Consider the following 20,424-nt stretch of genomic DNA (forward strand, 5'->3'; position numbering starts at 1 on the left):
AAATCAGTCTGAGCATTTGTTTGTTCGTTCGATCATTCATTTAACCTGCTGTGTCTCTCTCGGTCACAACCAGAAGCCGGATTCAAGGAATTCCAGAGGCAGCATTGACCGGGACGACGGCATCCTCCATGGCCCAGTAAGTCTCCTCTTTTTACTTGGTTGCCCTGGATGGATTAACAGTCAACGCTATCTCCTGTTCTCTTTACCTCTCTCACAAATATGCAAAATACCTTGGGCTTTCACTCAAAAGAAGTTAAAGAGATTTTGTCTGGAGGGGGGGGTTCCCGTCAATGTCTCTCTGTTGTCTGTTCTTGTTGTACCACTCCTAGCCTGGGGTTGTGTGTGAGTTATACAGTGAGTCAGTGAGTATTACAGTACGTCAGTCGTACAGTGGGAGAGAACACTCCCAGACAGCCTGTGTAGAGGCTCAAGTCAATCAAACCAGTATTTCTGTATTTATGCTGTAGTGCAGTATATTAGCAGGCATAAATGCTTTCCTTACTGAATGGTTTTGTGGTAAAATAGCAACAGAGGCCCCCTGACAGATAGATGCTATCAGTTTTTAAAACATGACTTTGGCTCAGAGAGTTTCTACATATAAATGCATAATAGAGACTGTGCATTCGGAAAGTGTTCAGACCCCTTCTGTTTTTCGCAGCGTGATGAGAATACAGTCCTCTTTATTAAAGGAAGAGCACTTAAACAAACTAACAAAACAACAAAACAAATGTGAAGCTATAAACACTGGTGCTGACACAGACAACTAGACATAGACAATAACCCACCAAATACCCAAGGAATATGGCTACCTAAATATGGTCCCCAATCAGAGACAACGATAAACAGCTGCTTCTGATTGAGGCAACCAATCTAGGCAACCAATCTAGGCAACCATAGACATAAAAACACCTAGACTAGAAACAAGCCCATAAACATACAAAAACAGGACAAAAACACATATATCACCCTCGTCACACCCTGACCTAACCAAAATAATAAAGAAAACTAAGAAAACTAAGGTCAGGGCGTGACATAAATAAATACAAATTCCCATCAATCTACACACAATACCCCATAATGACAAAGCGTAAACAGGTTTTTTGATTTTTTTTCAAATGTATTAAAAATAGAAAACTGAAATACCTTATTTACATAAGTATTCAGACCCTTAGCTAAGAAACTCATAATTGCGCTCAGGTGCGTCCTGTTTCCATTGATCATCCTTGGAGATGTTTCTACAACGTGATTGTTGTCCAGCTGTGGTAAATTCAATTGATTGGACATGATTTGGAAAGGCACAGACCTGTCTATATACGGTCCTACAGTTGACAGTGCATGTCAGAGCAAAAACTAAGCCGTGAAGTCAAAGGAATTGTCCGAAGAGCTCCGAGATAGAATTGTGTCAAGGAACAGATCTGGGGAAGGGTACCAAATAATATCTGCAGCATTGAAGGGCGCCAAGAACACAGTGGCCTCCATCATTCTTAAATGAAGTTAGGAACCACCAAGACTCTTCCTAGAGCTGGCCGCCCAGCCAAACTGAGCAATCGGGGAAGAAGGGCTTTGGTCAGGGAGGTGATCAAGATCCTGATGGTCACTCTGACAGAGCTCCAGAGTTCCTGTGTGAAATTGGGAGAACCTTCCAGAGAACCTTCCAGAAGCCACTCCTCAGTAAAAGGCACATGACAGCACGCTTGGAGTTTGCCAAAGGATACCTAAAGGACTCTCAGACCATGAGAAACAAGATTCTCTGGACTAATGAAACCAAGATTGAACTCTTTGGCCTGAATGCCAAATGTCACGTCTGGAGGAAACCTGGCATCATCCCTATGGGGAAACAGGGTGGTGGCTGCATCATGCTGTGGGGATGTTTTTCAGCGGCAGAGACTGGGAGACTAGTCAGGATCGAGGGAAAGATGAACGGAGAAAAGTACAGAGAGATCCTTGATGAAAACCTACTCCAGAGCACTCAGGACCTCAGACTGGGGTGAAAGTTCACCTTCCAACAGGACAACGACCATCAGTACACAGCCAAGACAACTCAAGAGTGGCATTCTCTGATTGTCCTTGAGTTGCCCAGCCAGAGCCCAGAATTGAACCCGATGTAACATCTCTGGAGAGACCTGAAAATAGCTGTGCAGCAACGCTCCCCATCCAACCTGACAGAGCTTGAGAGGATCTGCAGAGAAGAATGGGAGAAACTTCTAGCTTCATACCCAAGAAGGCTCGAGGTGGTAATCACTGCCAATGGTGCTTCAACAATGTACTGAGTAAAGGGTCTAAATACTTATGTAATTGTGATAAAAACCTTGTTTTTCCAAAATGTGTAAAAAGTCAAGGGGTCTGAATACTTTCTGAATGCACTGGACATGCTTACTGCATAGGCATTCCATAAGCAAGTTGTATGTGTTTGTTTTAGCACTCTGGGGATTTACCTTCAACTGGAAAAAGGAAAGTCAAGGGGTTAACAGATTCACACAGATCATCTTGGGACCAACAATTGTAAATATATATTGATAATAACATTTAAAAAAAGAATGGTTGAAGATTTAGCCTTTGCTCTTTGAATTCACGTTAGGATACCAACATGTTTACTGGGCTTAAAAGGAGAATAAAGGAACACTGACTGATATGAAGGAATATCCATCTGTTCTCATGTATAGTTCTACATTATATATTCTATCAGAATATAGAATGTAGAACTGTTTGAACATAGAATATAGAACTATTAGAACATAGAATGTAGAACTATTAGAACATAGAATGTAGAACTGTGTGAACATAGAATATAGAACTATTAGAACATAGAATGTAGAACTGTTTGAACATAGAATATAGAACTATTAGAACATAGAATGTAGAACTATTAGAACATAGAATGTAGAACTATTAGAACATAGAATGTAGAACTATTAGAACATAGAATGTAGAACTATTAGAACATAGAATGTAGAACTGTGTGAACATAGAATGTAGAACTGTTAGAACTATTAGGACATAGAACCTAGAACTATTAGGACATAGAATGTAGAACTTTTAGGACATAGAATGTAGAACTATTAGGACATAGAATGTAGAACTATTAGAATGTAGAACTATGAGAACATAGAATGTAGAACTATTAGGAGATAGAATGTAGAACTATTAGAATGTAGAACTATTAGAACATAGAACTATTAGGACATAGAATGTAGAACTTTTAGGACATAGAATGTAGAACTATTAGGACATAGAATGTAGAACTATTAGGACATAGAATGTAGAACTATTAGAATGTAGAACTATGAGAACATAGAATGTAGAACTATTAGGAGATAGAATGTAGAACTATTAGAATGTAGAACTATTAGAACATAGAACTATTAGGACATAGAATGTAGAACCATTTAATTTGTTCCCTGTCATTGCTCAGTATCATTACATTGAGCTGTATGGACAGCTGTGTTCTGAGCTGCATGGACCATTAGAAGGGTATAGCCCCAAACCAAACCCACTCTTAGTTTAAAACACCGTCCACATTAATGCAGCAGCTCTCATGCAATCCACTCTATTTTACTGGGCAATTTGCAAAACCCAAATCTTGCTTCATGGCGAGATAACTGTCAGAATCTGTCTCCCTGATAATAATTATAGCCAGGCAGAGGATGAAGCCAAGGACTGATGGATAGCCGTTCAGCATGTTGAGTTAATGCACTAAAATATTGAATACAACTCTCAATAACCTCTAGGCTATTCTGTAAACTTCAATCAGCAAGTGTTTTATTGACTTAAATGTAAACAGGGAATACTGCATATGGTCTGTTCTACAGTTTGTTTTCGGGCTATCACAGTAAAGCAGAGATGTGTTTTTACTGTGGAACGCCGCGGTGGTTGGCTGTGGTCCGGTTAGGTCTGTGTATCCAAGCAGCAAGAGTATTTTGAGTGTTGGTGGAGAGACCACAACAACACAGATGACACCAGAGAGACTGCTCACTGGGATGTTGTGGGAAAACACTGTTGGAAATGTGGAATAAATCCTGCTCGTTTATTTCAACTGCTTGTTTGTGTTTGTTTGTGCAGACAGGAAACCAGCACATATACCAACCCATAGGCAAACCAGGTAATGTCTCAGCCAATGTAATTACAAGTTTACCTTACACTTATTGTTTTCACTGTTCCCCTGGTTCTCTAACTCTGACGAGCTCTGACACCGACTCTGACTAACTCTGACTGACTCTGACACCGACACCGGCTCTAACTCCGACCGACTCTGACACCGACTCTGACACCGACTCTGACTCTGACTGGCTCTGACTCTGACTGGCTCTAACTCTGACTGGCTCTAACTCTGACTGGCTCTGACTCTGACTGGCTCTAACTCTGACTGGCTCTAACTCTGACTGGCTCTGACTCTGACTGGCTCTGACTCTGACTGGCTCTGACTCTGACTGGCTCTAACTCTGACTGGCTCTGACTCTGACTGGCTCTAACTCTGACTGGCTCTGACTGGCTCTGACTCTGACTGGCTCTAACTCTGACTGGCTCTGACTCTGACTGGCTCTGACTCTGACTGGCTCTGACTCTGACTGGCTCTAACTCTGACTGGCTCTCACTCTGACTGGCTCTGACTCTGACTGGCTCTAACTCTGACTCTGACTGGCTCTGACTGGCTCTGACTCTAACTCTGACTGACTCTAACTCTGACTGGCTCTGACTCTGACTGATTCAGACTCTAACTCTGACTCCCTCAACTGTTCTAGCACATTCCTCAACCATTTTAACTGCTAAACTATGTTGACAGGCTGACAATTTGGCTATTTCTGCTAGGCCTGTGTTAGTTTCTGCTGCCATAATAGTAGATATTTGATAGGAATATTGTTGAATCTGTGAGAGTTTGATAAGAAATGCTACAATTCCTGTGCATCTTCCATATAGTCATGTGTTGGATTTATTCCTTATGTAACTGATGATGGTCCTTCGCCTCCACATAACATGCATATATTGTACTATATGTTGTAGTTTAGGTATCTGTTGATTCTTTTGTACTCCAGTATCTGATGGGTCCTTTGCCTCCACAGAACATGCATCTCCACCAAAGAAACCCCCCCGTCCTGGAGCCCCCAGTCACCTGGGTAGTCTGGCCAGCCTGAACCCCGTGGACAGCTACAATGAGGGAGTGAAGGTAAGTTGATGCTCACATGTTTATTCTACCAATCAAACTTTACACGCATTCCACAACAATCCAGTGATTTGGCTTTATCGCTCAATTTAAGCCCACAGATTTACATGTCTCAAAGTTGTTTCAATTTATTTGTAGTTATTGTGTTGGTATTCTACTTTTGCATGTGCACTCCAAAACAAAGTGTTCATCCATCATTTTAAAGCTAGATTGAAATGATAACGAAGTGGGTCACCCCACCTCTGTTTTGGTAAAAGCTGAGGGATGGACCTGGAGAAATGTAACCACGTTCAAATTCATAGACAGAGCTGTGGATGCAAGGACTGGCCATCCATGATATCAACATGCTAGTTGTAACCATGTTTTGAGGCTAGACAGTGTTTGTTTACATTTACTTTGTTTACAAACATCAGAGTAAAACAAGTTCATATGTTGGGTTCTGCTGAGGTACGACAGTTGAACTAAGCTCCTGAGGCATTTACAAGTTATATTCTTCAAATATCAATGGGTATATACACTGAGTGGACAAAACATTAGGAACACCTTCCTAATATTGAGTTGCACCCCATCTTGCTCTCTGAACAGCCCTCAATTCATCGGGGCATGGACTCTACAAGGTGTTGAAAGTGTTCCACAGGGATGCTGGCCCATGTTGACTCCAATGCTTCGCACAGTTGTCAAGTTGGCTGGATGTCCTTTGGGTGGTGGACCATTCTTGATACACAGGGGAAACTGTTGAGTGTGAAAAACCCAGCAGTGTTGCAGTTCTTGACTCAAACCGGTGCACCTGGCACCTACTACCATACGCATGTCTCAATTGTCTCAAGTCTTAAAAATCCTTCTTTAACCCGTCTCCTCCCCTTCATCTACACTGATGAAGTGGATTTAACAAGTGACATCAATAAGGGATCATAGTTTTTCACCTGGTCAGTCTGTCATGGAAAGAGCAGGTGTCCTTAATGTTTTGTACATTCAGTGTTTAATTCATTTATACGTGCAAGAATGGATGTTGCAATTAAGGATTCTATCTTTAAACTGAGAAGTTCATGACTATGTTTCTAAAACATGACTAACTGTCCCTATTTCTGTTAGAACATTCCTACATGACTTTACCATGTTGGCCAGATCACAAAGACTACCACTGTATTTCAACTACACAGACTTCCCCTTTTCTATGACACCCAAAACACCGGAGATGTCACTATTTTCCCCAGTGATGGTTACTATGGCAACAGTCCGCTTGAGTTTCTCTGTGTCAGCATAGAACATCCAGGAGCGTTACCTTCCCGAAGTTATCCAAACTGTTAGCTCTGCTCTGCTACCACTGCGTCACAAATGGCACACTATTCCCTATATAGTGCACTACAGTACTTTTGACCAGAGTCCTATGGGCCCTGGTCAAAAGCAGTGCACTAAATAGGGGGCCTTTTGGGGTGCACCCTAAGCCTCAGCTAAAGCAGTCCCAGCTGTAGTTCACCCCCTCTCTCCTCCTTCCCCCAAACACGCTCATAAATACCACACGATCGACCAGGCAGTCAGGCCTGCAATGCACCCTGGGAAGGAACACACTCTTTCCATTACACTGCCTTCTTACCATCAGCGTGGAAAATGATTTAACAAGAGGAATAGTCTAGCTAATGTGGTTCCTTGTTCCTGAGAAAGAAGCCAACATGTAAACACTGACATGGACATTATCAGCCCATCATGACTGGAACTGAGATGGTCAGACTGGGCTATGATAGGACGCATCACAAATGGTTTCCTATTCCCTATATAGTACACTGCTTTTGACCAGAGCCCCATAGGCCCTAGTGGTAAAACATTTTGCACTATATAGGAAATAGGATGTCATTTGTGACCCTATACTATTATGTACTCAGTACTGTACTACCATGGCAACCTGTTCCCTGTTCTGATGAGGGAATCAGTGGGATTCATGCAAAAGATAAACACGTGTCAAATAAAACACAAAGACTACATTTACACAGGCAGCACAATTCTGATATTTTGCCAGTAATTGGTCTTTTGACCAATCAGATCCTTTGCCAATAATTAGGTAGATTTTCAGAATTGGGCTGCCTGTATAAACACAGACAAAGTTTCATGACCACAACATTTGAGTCACCACCTCTGTAGATATTTCGGTATTTACTCAACCAACCTCTCCAAAACCTTATTTATTTGGATGACACTTTGCTCTCTGGTGTTGTTGCGTGTACTGTTAATGCTTGTTGCATTAATATCTTCTCCCTCTTCTGTCCCTCTTGCCTCTGCCTTACTGTTGTTGAACTTAGCCCTGGCGGGTAAGAGAACACTGTGAATGTGTGTGTGTACGTTCATACGTGTGTGTGTGTGTGTGTGTGTGTGTGTGTGTGTGTGTGTGTGTCTTTAGACCTAACTTCTCACAGAGTTGTCAATCAGTTGTAATTTGATGCTGAAAAGCAGGCTATGGGTTGGGTTGTGTAGTGGGGTGGGACAATGGAGTCCATCTGTATCTCTGGTAACAGTCAACTTCTAATGCATCATCTGATCTGGGGCGCTTTACAAATGGCACCCCATTCCCTATATAGTGTACTACTTTAGACCAGAGGGCCCTGGTCAGAAGTATAGTATATAAGAAATAGGGTGCCATTTGGGACTCAGACAGGGTTCATTCACCTGTTGTCTGTTCACTGAACCACTTTAGCCTTCTCATCCTAATGCATTTCTTCCATTCACCGTACTGACACAACACCTCTTTACCATCGATAAAGTGGGTCTTATAGTGGGCCATGTAGAGGTCTTATAGTGGGCCATGTAGAGGTCTTATAGTGGGCCATGTAGAGGTCTTATAGTGGGCCATGTAGAGGTCTTATAGTGGGCCATGTAGAGGTCTTATAGTGGGCCATGTAGAGGTCTTATAGTGGGCCATGTAGTGGTCTTATAGTGGGCCATGTAGAGGTCTTATAGTGGGCCATGTAGAGGTCTTATAGTGGGCCATGTAGAGGTCTTATAGTGGGCCATGTAGAGGTCTTATAGTGGGCCATGTAGAGGTCTTATAGTGGGCCATGTAGAGGTCTTATAGTGGGCCATGTAGAGGTCTTATAGTGGGCCATGTAGAGGTCTTATAGTGGGCCATGTAGAGGTCTTATAGTGGGCCATGTAGTGGTCTTATAGTGGGCCATGTAGAGGTCTTATAGTGGGCCATGTAGAGGTCTTATAGTGGGCCATGTAGTGGTCTTATAGTGGGCCATGTAGCGGTCTTATAGTGGGCCATGTAGTGGTCTTATAGTGGGCCATGTAGCGGTCTTATAGTGGGCCATGTAGCGGTCTTATAGTGGGCCATGTAGCGTTCTTATAGTGGGCCATGTAGAGGTCTTATAGTGGGCCGTGTAGAGTTCTTATAGTGGGCCATGTAGCGTTCTTATAGTGGGCCATGTAGAGGTCTTATAGTGGGCCATGTAGCGGTCTTATAGTGGGCCATGTAGCGTTCTTATAGTGGGCCGTGTAGAGGTCTTATAGTGGGCCGTGTAGAGTTCTTATAGTGGGCCATGTAGCGTTCTTATAGTGGGCCATGTAGCGGTCTTATAGTGGGCCATGTAGCGGTCTTATAGTGGGCCATGTAGCGGTCTTATAGCGGGCCATGTAGCGGTCTTATAGTGGGCCATGTAGTGGTATTATAGTGGGCCATGTAGCGGTCTTATAGTGGGCCATGTAGCGGTCTTATAGTGGGCCATGTAGCGGTCTTATAGTGGGCCATGTAGCGGTCTTATAGTGGGCCATGTAGCGGTCTTATAGCGGGCCATGTAGTGGTATTATAGTGGGCCATGTAGAGGTCTTATAGTGGGCCATGTAGCGGTCTTATAGTGGGCCATGTAGCGGTCTTATAGTGGGCCATGTAGTGGTATTATAGTGGGCCATGTAGAGGTCTTATAGTGGGCCATGTAGCGGTCTTATAGTGGGCCATGTAGCGGTCTTATAGTGGGCCATGTAGCGTTCTTATAGTGGGCCATGTAGCGGTCTTATAGTGGGCCATGTAGTGGTCTTATAGTGGGCCATGTAGAGGTCTTATAGTGGGCCATGTAGCGTTCTTATAGTGGGCCATGTAGAGGTCTTATAGTGGGCCATGTAGCGGTCTTATAGTGGGCCATGTAGCGGTCTTAGAGTGGGCCATGTAGTGCTTGTGTATGTTAAGATCTGTGTTTGTGTGGCCATAATAATGTGTTTGTCTACGACATTGTTTCAAACAACCCTCTGAATCCTAAACATAACACATTGACTTCTTCCTAAATGGGATCTGTGCACTTTTCACACATTTGACATGATTTAGGAATAAGGCTGAATTCCAAATAACTCCATTATAGAAAGTATTGTTTATTCCAGATGCTGACATCTTCCTAACATAACCTCTAACCCTCTCTAGACCCAATGTACAATTTCAAGGATATGTTTGACTTGATTTAGCCCCTGGTGACAGTCTCTATAAACATTTCAAATTCCTTGGGTGTTTTGTCATTGTGATTTACTACCATGAATGACTGTGGTGTTGACTGACTGGTGATATATACTGCCATCTATTGGTGAGAGTTAAGAAATGCAAGGTTGAACATTATATGAATCATCTGACCCGCTGTTATTTCTCCATCTCTGCTCACAGTGTATTTTTCTCCTTCATTCAGCTCCAGCCTCAGGAGATCAGTCCACCCCCCACTGCCAACCTGGACCGCTCTAATGACAAGGTCTATGAGAACGTCACAGGACTGGTGAAGGCTGTCATAGAGATGTCCAGTAAAATTCAGCCTGCGCCTCCCGAGGAATACGTGCCAATGGTCAAGGTAGCAGTGTTCATCGTCTCCACATTCAATCACCAGGATTCATTGTAGCAAAACGTTTACGTTTCGTTCTTTTTGGAAGTGATTTATCCATTTTACCTTCAGCAGACTCTCTTATCCAGAGAGACTTACAGTAGTGAGTCATTTAGCAGACTCTCTTATCCAGGGAGACTTACAGTAGTGAGTCATTTAGCAGACTCTCTTATCCAGAGAGACTTACAGTAGTGAGTCATTTAGCAGACTCTCTTATCCAGAGAGACTTACAGTAGTGAGTCATTTAGCAGACTCTCTTATCCAGAGAGACTTACAGTAGTGAGTCATTTAGCAGACTCTCTTATCCAGGGAGACTTACAGTAGTGAGTCATTTAGCAGACTCTCTTATCCAGAGAGACTTACAGTAGTGAGTCATTTAGCAGACTCTCTTATCCAGAGAGACTTACAGTAGTGAGTCATTTAGCAGACTCTCTTATCCAGAGAGACTTACAGTAGTGAGTAATTTAGCAGACTCTCTTATCCAGAGAGACTTACAGTAGTGAGTCATTTAGCAGACTCTCTTATCCAGAGAGACTTGCAGTAGTGAGTCATTTAGCAGACTCTCTTATCCAGGGAGACTTACAGTAGTGAGTCATTTAGCAGACTCTCTTATCCAGAGACTTACAGTAGTGAGTCATTTAGCAGACTCTCTTATCCAGAGACTTACAGTAGTGAGTCATTTAGCAGACTCTCTTATCCAGAGAGACTTACAGTAGTGAGTCATTTAGCAGACTCTCTTATCCAGAGAGACTTACAGTAGTGAGTCATTTAGCAGACTCTCTTATCCAGAGAGACTTACAGTAGTGAGTCATTTAGCAGACTCTCTTATCCAGAGAGACTTACAGTAGTGAGTCATTTAGCAGACTCTCTTATCCAGAGAGACTTACAGTAGTGAGTCATTTAGCAGACTCTCTTATCCAGAGAGACTTACAGTAGTGAGTCATTTAGCAGACTCTCTTATCCAGAGAGACTTACAGTAGTGAGTCATTTAGCAGACTCTCTTATCCAGAGAGACTTACAGTAGTGAGTCATTTAGCAGACTCTCTTATCCAGAGAGACTTACAGTAGTGAGTCATTTAGCAGACTCTCTTATCCAGAGAGACTTACAGTAGTGAGTCATTTAGCAGACTCTCTTATCCAGAGAGACTTACAGTAGTGAGTCATTTAGCAGACTCTCTTATCCAGAGAGACTTACAGTAGTGAGTGTACACATTTTCATACTGGTCCCCAGTGGGAATCGAACCCACAACATTGGCGTTGCAAGTGCCATGCTCTACCAGCTAAGCTACATGGGAAAGAACAGATTTCTAGGATTGGTTCATATGAGTATATTTGTGTTTCAGGATGTGGGTCTGGCACTGAGAACACTCCTGGCCACAGTGGATGAAACAATCACGTTACTTCCAGCTAGCACACACAGAGAGGTACGTTAACCAGGCATGGGCCTCTTCTGATCCAGCACTATGTTAGTCCCGTCTGCCCCCTCTTATACAGGACATTTTGTTTTAATTAGTTATATAAAACTGGAATATGTGCACCCTGTTCTTTCGCTGAACCTATTTTTATTTTATCTCTCAATATATTATAATAATAATAATAATATATGGAACATTTCTGTTTTAATAAAGTACTATCTTATCTTAAAGGTGGAGATGGCCCAGAAGCTGTTGAACTCTGACCTGGCGGAGCTGATCAACAAGATGAAGCTGGCCCAGCAGTATGTCATGACCAGCTTGCAGCAGGACTACAAGAAACAGATGCTGACGGCCGCCCACGCCCTGGCCGTAGACGCCAAGAACCTTCTAGACGTCATCGACCAGAGCCGGCTCAGGATGTTGGGCCAGGCCCGGCCGCCACCTCACTAGCGCTGTGGGAGGAGGGTGTGGAGTGTGGGATGAACTGACTCAACTCAAAGCTTCTGTCTGAATGACTGTCTGGACAGATGGAAGCCATGTGAAGGCAGCCTTGGGTTTGTTCACCTGTTCTGTCATGTCTAATCAGTGATTACTTCAAGGAAGGGAGGAATGAGGAAGATTTCACTGTGAAGGAATTTGAACGGGATACTGCTTCTACAGGACCATCATATGGACTGGACTCCATGTGCATCACCAGGCAGACTAGCGACCACCTCTGACCCTCACTCCCCAACACACCACTCCTTTTTATAGACTTGGAATCTTTGAAGAGTTATTTTATTTTAAGCTGCACCGATTGTGTCGGCTGACTAACTGTGAATTCCTACAGTCCCAGATTTCATCTGAAGAAGAATCAGGAGGCACACTTCAGAAACTGCTCCCCCCAAAGGACATATGGAGGATGATGTGGACAACACAACTGAACTGGAACCTCTCTGCTTTAGTAGACAGAACACTGAGCTCCTCACACTACGTCTAACATGTCTGCTTCATTGTTAACACTTGTCACAAGCTCAATAGTGATTCATTGAGGATCACAAACACTGGGATATATTTTGTCTTGGCTCAGTCGGCCATCTTGTCAAATAGGAGAAAATAAAGGATGAAATAAAATGATGACAAAAAGACAAAGCTGTGACAGTGCTTTCCTGTGGTTATGAATGACAGTCAAAGCTGTGACAGTGCTTTCCTGTGGTTATGAATGACAGTCAAAGCTGTGACAGTGCTTTCCTATGGTTATGAATGACAGACAAGCTGTGACAGTGCTTTCCTGTGGTTATGAATGACAGTCAAAGCTGTGGCAGTGCTTTCCTGTGGTTATGAATGACAGACAAAGCTGTGACAGTGCTTTCCTGTGGTTATGAATGACAGTCAAAGCTGTGACAGTGCTTTCCTGTGGTTATGAATGACAGTCAAAGCTGTGACAGTGCTTTCCTGTGGTTATGAATGACATACAAAGCTGTGACAGTGCTTTCCTGTGGTTATGAATGACAGTCAAAGCTGTGACAGTGCTTTCCTGTGGTTATGAATGACAGACAAAGCTGTGACAGTGCTTTCCTGTGGTTATGAATGACAGTCAAAGCTGTGACAGTGCTTTCCTGTGGTTATGAATGACAGTCAAAGCTGTGACAGTGCTTTCCTGTGGTTATGAATGACAGACAAAGCTGTGACAGTGCTTTCCTGTGGTTATGAATGACAGACAAAGCTGTGACAGTGCTTTCCTGTGGTTACGAATGACAGACAAAGCTGTGACAGTGCTTTCCTGTGGTTACGAATGACAGACAAAGCTGTGACAGTGCTTTCCTGTGGTTACGAATGACAGACAAAGCTGTGACAGGGCTTTCCTGTGGTTATGAATGACAGACAAAGCTGTGACAGTGCTTTCCTGTGGTTATGAATGACAGTCAAAGCTGTGACAGTGCTTTCCTGTGGTTATGAATGACAGACAAAGCTGTGACAGTGCTTTCCTGTGGTTATGAATGACAGATAAAGCTGTGACAGTGCTTTCCTGTGGTTACGAATGACAGACAAAGCTGTGACAGTGCTTTCCTGTGGTTATGAATGACAGACAAAGCTGTGACAGTGCTTTCCTGTGGTTATAAATGACAGTCAAAGCTGTGACAGTGCTTTCCTGTGGTTATGAATGACAGACAAAGCTGTGACAGTGCTTTCCTGTGGTTATGAATGACAGATAAAGCTGTGACAGTGCTTTCCTGTGGTTATGAATGACAGTCAAAGCTGTGACAGTGCTTTCCTGTGGTTATGAATGACAGACAAAGCTGTGACAGTGCTTTCCTGTGGTTATGAATGACAGACAAAGCTGTGACAGTGCTTTCCTGTGGTTATGAATGACAGCCAAAGCTGTGACAGTGCTTTCCTGTGGTTATGAATGACAGCCAAAGCTGTGACAGTGCTTTCCTGTGGTTATGAATGACAGACAAAGCTGTGACAGTGCTTTCCTGTGGTTATGAATGACAGATAAAGCTGTGACAGTGCTTTCCTGTGGTTACAAATGACAGACAAAGCTGTGACAGTGCTTTCCTGTGGTTATGAATGACAGTCAAAGCTGTGACAGTGCTTTCCTGTGGTTATGAATGACAGTCAAAGCTGTGACAGTGCTTTCCTGTGGTTATGAATGACAGACAAAGCTGTGACAGTGCTTTCCTGTGGTTATGAATGACAGACAAAGCTGTGACAGTGCTTTCCTGTGGTTATGAATGACAGCCAAAGCTGTGACAGTGCTTTCCTGTGGTTATGAATGACAGCCAAAGCTGTGACAGTGCTTTCCTGTGGTTATGAATGACAGACAAAGCTGTGACAGTGCTTTCCTGTGGTTATGAATGACAGCCAAAGCTGTGACAGTGCTTTCCTGTGGTTATGAATGACAGGCAAAGCTGTGACAGTGCTTTCCTGTGGTTATGAATGACAGCCAAAGCTGTGACAGTGCTTTCCTGTGGTTATGAATGACAGATAAAGCTGTGACAGTGCTTTCCTGTGGTTATGAATGACAGCCAAAGCTGTGACAGTACTTTCCTGTGGTTATGAATGACAGCCAAAGCTGTGACAGTGCTTTCCTGTGGTTATGAATGACAGCCAAAGCTGTGACAGTGCTTTCCTGTGGTTACGAATGACAGCCAAGGCTGTGACAGTGCTTTCCTGTGGTTATGAATGACAGCCAAAGCTGTGACAGTGCTTTCCTGTGGTTATGAATGACAGCCAAAGCTGTGACAATGCTTTCCTGTGGTTACGAATGACAGCCAAAGCTGTGACAGTGCTTTCCTGTGGTTACGAATGACAGCCAAAGCTGTGACAGTGCTTTCCTGTGGTTATGAATGACAGCCAAAGCTGTGACAGTGCTTTCCTGTGGTTATGAATGACAGCCAAAGCTGTGACAGTGCTTTCCTGTGGTTATGAATGACAGGCAAAGCTGTGACAGTGCTTTCCTGTGGTTACGAATGACAGCCAAAGCTGTGACAGTGCTTTCCTGTGGTTACGAATGACAGCCAAAGCTGTGACAGTGCTTTCCTGTGGTTATGAATGACAGACAAAGCTGTGACGGTGCTTTCCTGTGGTTATGAATGACAGACAAAGCTGTGACGGTGCTTTCCTGTGGTTATGAATGACAGCCAAAGCTGTGACAGTGCTTTCCTGTGGTTACGAATGACAGCCAAAGCTGTGACAGTGCTTTCCTGTGGTTATGAATGACAGCCAAAGCTGTGACAGTGCTTTCCTGTGGTTATGAATGACAGCCCATAAGACATGCGTACTGTCCACCCATAAGACATGTTTACTGTCCACCCATAAGACATGTGTACTGTCCACCCATAAGACATGCGTACTGTCCAGGGTTATGCGGAGAGTGGAGCTGTGTTGACTCATCAAACATGCCCTTTGACACTAAGATTCTGATGAAATGTGGGATGATTCAGTTCTAGCCTTGGTACCACTTCAGAGCTGTGTCTCAACACTAGCCTGGGTACCACAACATTCCACTCGTTGTAGGGCCCAGTTTCACGTTTTATTTGTCACATGCACAAGTACAATGGAATGGTTAACTTCCAAGTCCTTCCCAACAGTGCAGTATTCAATCAGAATAGTATAACAAAAAAACAGGAGAATGAAAGAGAGAGAAAGAAAACAGGAGAATGAAAGAGAGAGAAAGAAAACAGGAGAATGTAAGAGAGAGAGAAAGAAAACAGGAGAATGTAAGAGAGAGAGAAAGAAAACAGGAGAATGAAAGAGAGAGAGAAAGAAAACAGGAGAATGAAAGAGAGAGAGAAAGAAAACAGGAGAATGAAAGAGAGAGAGAAAGAAAACAGGAGAATGTAAGAGAGAGAAGGAAAACAGGAGAATGTAAGAGAGCGAAAGAAAACAGGAGAATGAAAGAGAGAGAGAAAGAAAACAGGAGAATGAAAGAGAGAGAGAAAGAAAACAGGAGAATGTAAGAGAGAGAAGGAAAACAGGAGAATGTAAGAGAGCGAAAGAAAACAGGAGAATGAAAGAGAGAGAGAAAGAAAACAGGAGAATGTAAGAGAGAGAGAAAGAAAACAGGAGAATGTAAGCTCTATACAGGGTCAGTGTCAGGGTCAGGGTTAGGGTCAGTGTCAGTGTCAGTATCAGGGTCAGTGTCAGGGTCAGTGTCAGTAACAGGGTCAGGGTCAGTGTCAGCACCACATGTACAATGAGCAGGGTGTACAGTACCTGTAGGCAGGGTTAGCATTGCAGCATAAGTGATGGGTGGGTGCGTGGTCGTGAGTGTGTGTATGGGAGTGTGTGGGTGTTAGTGTGAGTGTGTGTATGTTAGTGTGTGGGTGTTAGTGTGAGTGTGTGTATAGGAGTGTGTGGGTGTTAGTGTGAGTGTGTGTGCAAGACTAGGGCTAAATACTTTTTATTTATTTTTATTTTATTTTACCTTTATTTAACCAGGCAAGTCAGTTAAGAACAAATTCTTATTTTCAATGACGGCCTGGGAACAGTGGGTTAACTGCCTGTTCAGGGGCAGAACGACAGATTTGTACCTTGTCAGCTCGGGGGTTTGAACTCGCAACCTTCCGGTTACTAGTCCAACGCTCTAACCACTAGGCTACCCTGCCGCCCCGACACTTCTGGTAATATGCTAATGATAATATGTCCATGTAAACAGGAGCAAAAGTGACCAGTAGCATACAGTCGTGGCCAAAAGTTTTGAGAATGACACAAATATTAATTTTCACAAAGTCTGCCGCCTCAGTTTGTATGATGGCAATTTGCATATACTCCAGAATGTTATGAAGAGTGATCAGATGAATTGCAATTAATTGCAAAGTCCCTCTTTGCCATGCAAATGAACTGAATCCCCAAAAAAACATTTCCACTGCATTTCAGCCCTGCCACAAAAGGACCAGCTGACATCATGTTGTGAAGAAGGCTTCAGGGCGCCAAAGAAAGTCCAGCAAGCGCCAGGACCGTCTCCTAAAGTTGATTCAGCTGCGGGATCGGGGCACCACCAGTACAGAGCTTGCTCAGGAATGGCAGCAGGCAGGTGTCAGTGCATCTGCACGCACAGTGAGGTGAAGACTTTTGGAGGATGGCCTGGTGTCAAGAAGGGCAGCGAAGAAGCCACTTCTCTCCAAGAAAAACATCAGGGACAGACTGATATTCTGCAAAAGGTACAGGGATTGGACTGCTGAGGACCGGGATGAAGTCATTTTCTCTGATGAATCCCCTTTCCGATTGTTTGGGGCATCCGGAAAAAAGCTTGTCCGGAGAAGACAAGGTGAGCGCTACCATCAGTCCTGTGTCATGCCAACAGTAAAGCATCCTGAGACCATTCATGTGTGGGGTTGCTTGTCAGCCAAGGGAGTGGGCTCACTCACAATTTTGCCTAAGAACACATCCATGAATAAAGAATGGTACCAACACTTCTCCCAACCATCCAGGAACAGTTTGGTGACGAACAATGTCTTTTCCAGCATGATGGAACACCTTGCCATAAGGCAAAAGTGATAACTAAGTGGAAAAGACATCGGGGAACAAAACATCGATATTTTGGGTCCATGGCCAGAAAACTCCCCAGACCTTAATCCCATTGAGAACTTGTGGTCAATCCTCAAGAGGCGAATGAACAAACAAAAACCCACAAATTCTGACAAACTCCAAGCATTGATTATGCAAGAATGGGTTGCCAAACTTCAGGATGTAGCCCAGAAGTTAATTGACAGCATGCCAGGGCGGATTGTAGAGGTCTTGAAAACGAAGGGTCAACACTGCAAATATTGACTCTTGTATCAACTTCATGTAATTGTCAATAAAAGCTTTTGACACTTATGAAATGCTTGTAATTATACTTCAATTATACTGTATTGTGGGAGAAAAATGATATATTTGCCTTATTTGTTAGATATGTATAAAATTTTTACTTAACAAACAGTAAGATATTTCTGTCCTGCTAATGCTGAGTTTTATGGTCTCCACTCTAGCATCCTGCAACTAGTCTGGGTGTTGAGGACATGGGTTCTACTAGAGATAGTTTAAAGCTGATAATTGATTGATGTCTCGGTGATAAGAAACAAAACAGCCACATTCCATTCTATGATTAGTGGTGCATGTGAGACATATGTCTTTGGTCTGATTGAGCCTACATTCCATAGAAAATATATGGTGTATGTTTAGCTGGGATAGAGAGCAGTAGAACAAAGGCTTCAATGATCCTTAGACATCCTGGCATCTGGGAAATTAGGCCGGGGTCGGGGGTTAAGATAACGCCAGGGGCAGATAAAGACAGGATGAGCCCAAAGTGGCTCATGGTGCCCCCCAAACTATCTGGGAAGGGTGGAGCCAGCCGTGGTTGAAGCATTTTTAGGTTTGGTATATAAAGACACTGTATTCTCTGCATGATTCAAGCACTCGGTCCGACATTCAAGACTGCTGGGCTGATGGCTTCATTATTGCAATAATGAATCTATATTAAATAAAGATGATTGTTTGAAGAAATGACCATGTCTCTCTAAGTACTGAATTTCCATGACAATATGTAAGTATGAGTGTGTGAGGGTGTGTATGTATGTAAGTATGAGTGTGTGAGTGAGGGTGTGTCTGAGTGAGTGTATGTATGTAAGTATGAGTGTGTGAGTGAGGGTGTGTCTGAGTGAGTGTATGTATGTAAGTATGAGTGTCTGAGTGAGTGTATGTATGTAAGTATGAGTGTGTGAGTGAGGGTGTGTCTGAGTGAGTGTATGTATGTAAGTATGAGTGTGTGAGTGAGGGTGTGTCTGAGTGAGTGTATGTATGTATGTAAGTATGAATGTGTGGTGTGAGGGTGTGTATGTAAGTATGAGTGTGTGAGGGTGTGTCTGAGTGAGTGTATGTATGTAAGTATGAGTGTGTGGTGTGAGGAAGAGCTACAGTGAAGATGTTTGTGTCTGAGTGGATAGTCTGTGGGAGAGGGAGAGCAGTAGTTCTTTACCATTTAAAGAGCGACTGACCCTAATATCCAACGAATCACTTTGAAAACGGTCTATGTGGCATCGATATGAGTGTCAAAATTGACTAGAAAGTGTAAATACGATAATTTTGGTCATAAAGTCAGTCTTATCTAAAACGGAGTTTGGAAGCTCAGTGGGTCACAACACGTTCAAAGGTCACAGCCATTTGAGACTGAAAAGCTCAATATGGATTGATCAACTATGGTTAGCATGCCCTGCCAAATGACTCTATCATGATGAATAGATGGCTGGAGTTCGTTGGTCCCCAGTGGTGGTGAGTATACCGGTAGCTAGACCATAGACTGAGGGTTATGTATATTTTGTTAATTATTATGACTATCATTGCTAGCAAAACTGACGTCAGGTAGCTAGCTAACGTTAGCCTACCTCAATACAACTCGGATTTGGCTTGGAAATATGATAACGTTTAAAAAAGACGAATAATAAAAAGGCAAATAAAACCTTTTGTCATGATTGTGATGTCGCTAGATTGACTTTAGATGCAGTATATCCTTAGCCAGCTAACTAAGCTCGAGGGGCCAGACCACCATATTTTAGCTAGCTAACATTAGCATTGCTAGCTATTTTAGACAAACTTTGCCATCTCTCAAGTAAACTTTATGACATAATATGGCAAAGTTGTTTCCTATGAATTATTTGCCTACTTTAGCATCTATTTCCATGCCACTCTAAGTTAGTGTAATTTAGAAAAAACAGTCACACATTAGCCTCTGAGGCGTAACCCATTTCTTGGGAACAAATAAATATTGGATTTTATACTGTTTTGTTAATTTAACCTTCATTTAACGAACCAAGTCAGTTAAGAACAAATTCTTATTCCCAATGACGGCCTACCAGAGTGACAGATTTTTTAATTTGTCAGCTCGGGGATTCAATCCAGCAACCTTTCGGTTACTGGCCCAATGCTCTTAACCACTAGGCTACCTGCCGCCCCAAAATGCAGCTATGGTGGTACTAGCTAACTCATGTCTGACTACAACAGTGTACTAACTAGCAGCAACAAACTCAAACCAACCCAGGGCCATAGCAATACATGTCACAGTTGGTTGCATAGTGTAAAGGCATCACCAGCCTGAATCTAATCCAATCTGGAGCCAGTCAGTCTACATCTGTAAAGCATAGAATTACCTTCCAAACAGGATTAGGTTATTTCTCGAGCTGTGTTTATAATTGAGGGATGATGACAAATGTTGACCCTGTTTTTCTCTTAGACAAAGTGCCCAGTTGGGTGCCAGACTTATCCCCTGGTCAGGAACAGATGCCAGGGCTTACCTCCTCCCAGCTGCCCATTGCACTGTCACCACCGATAAATCCATGATAATTGAGAATTTCAATAAGCATTTTTCTACGGCTGGCCATGGTTTCCTCCTGGCCACCCCTGCAGCTACTTGCCCTGCAGCTACATGCCCAAGCCTCCACAGCTTCTCCTTCACCCAAATCCAGATAGCAGATGTTCTGAAAGAGCCACTGTTGAAACCCCTATTACCAGTCTGTTCAACCTCTCTTTCATATCGCCCAGATTC

General features: G+C 43.2%; 1 protein-coding gene across 14 annotated transcripts in view; it reads left to right on the top strand.

Moving 5' to 3' along the window:
• Nucleotides 1-12,548, top strand: part of LOC110520760 (focal adhesion kinase 1) — a 149,498-nt gene extending 136,950 nt beyond the window's left edge. For 11 of the 14 annotated variants that reach the window (XM_036966028.1, XM_036965972.1, XM_036965967.1 and 8 more), the window contains 7 exons: nucleotides 74-136; nucleotides 4,060-4,099; nucleotides 5,058-5,161; nucleotides 7,453-7,461; nucleotides 9,817-9,972; nucleotides 11,346-11,426; nucleotides 11,649-12,548. In XM_036966028.1, the coding sequence (XP_036821923.1) occupies nucleotides 74-136; nucleotides 4,060-4,099; nucleotides 5,058-5,161; nucleotides 7,453-7,461; nucleotides 9,817-9,972; nucleotides 11,346-11,426; nucleotides 11,649-11,867 (672 nt within the window). In that variant the 3' untranslated portion in view covers nucleotides 11,868-12,548. The remainder of the gene's footprint in view (nucleotides 1-73; nucleotides 137-4,059; nucleotides 4,100-5,057; nucleotides 5,162-7,452; nucleotides 7,462-9,816; nucleotides 9,973-11,345; nucleotides 11,427-11,648) is intronic. The other 3 variants (XM_036965997.1, XM_036966013.1, XM_036966024.1) reach the window with 1 other exon arrangement.
• Nucleotides 12,549-20,424: the final 7,876 nt, after the last annotated feature.

Source organism: Oncorhynchus mykiss, chromosome 3 (genome assembly GCF_013265735.2).
Source record: "Oncorhynchus mykiss isolate Arlee chromosome 3, USDA_OmykA_1.1, whole genome shotgun sequence".
In the NCBI taxonomy this organism is placed as follows: domain Eukaryota; kingdom Metazoa; phylum Chordata; class Actinopteri; order Salmoniformes; family Salmonidae; genus Oncorhynchus; species Oncorhynchus mykiss.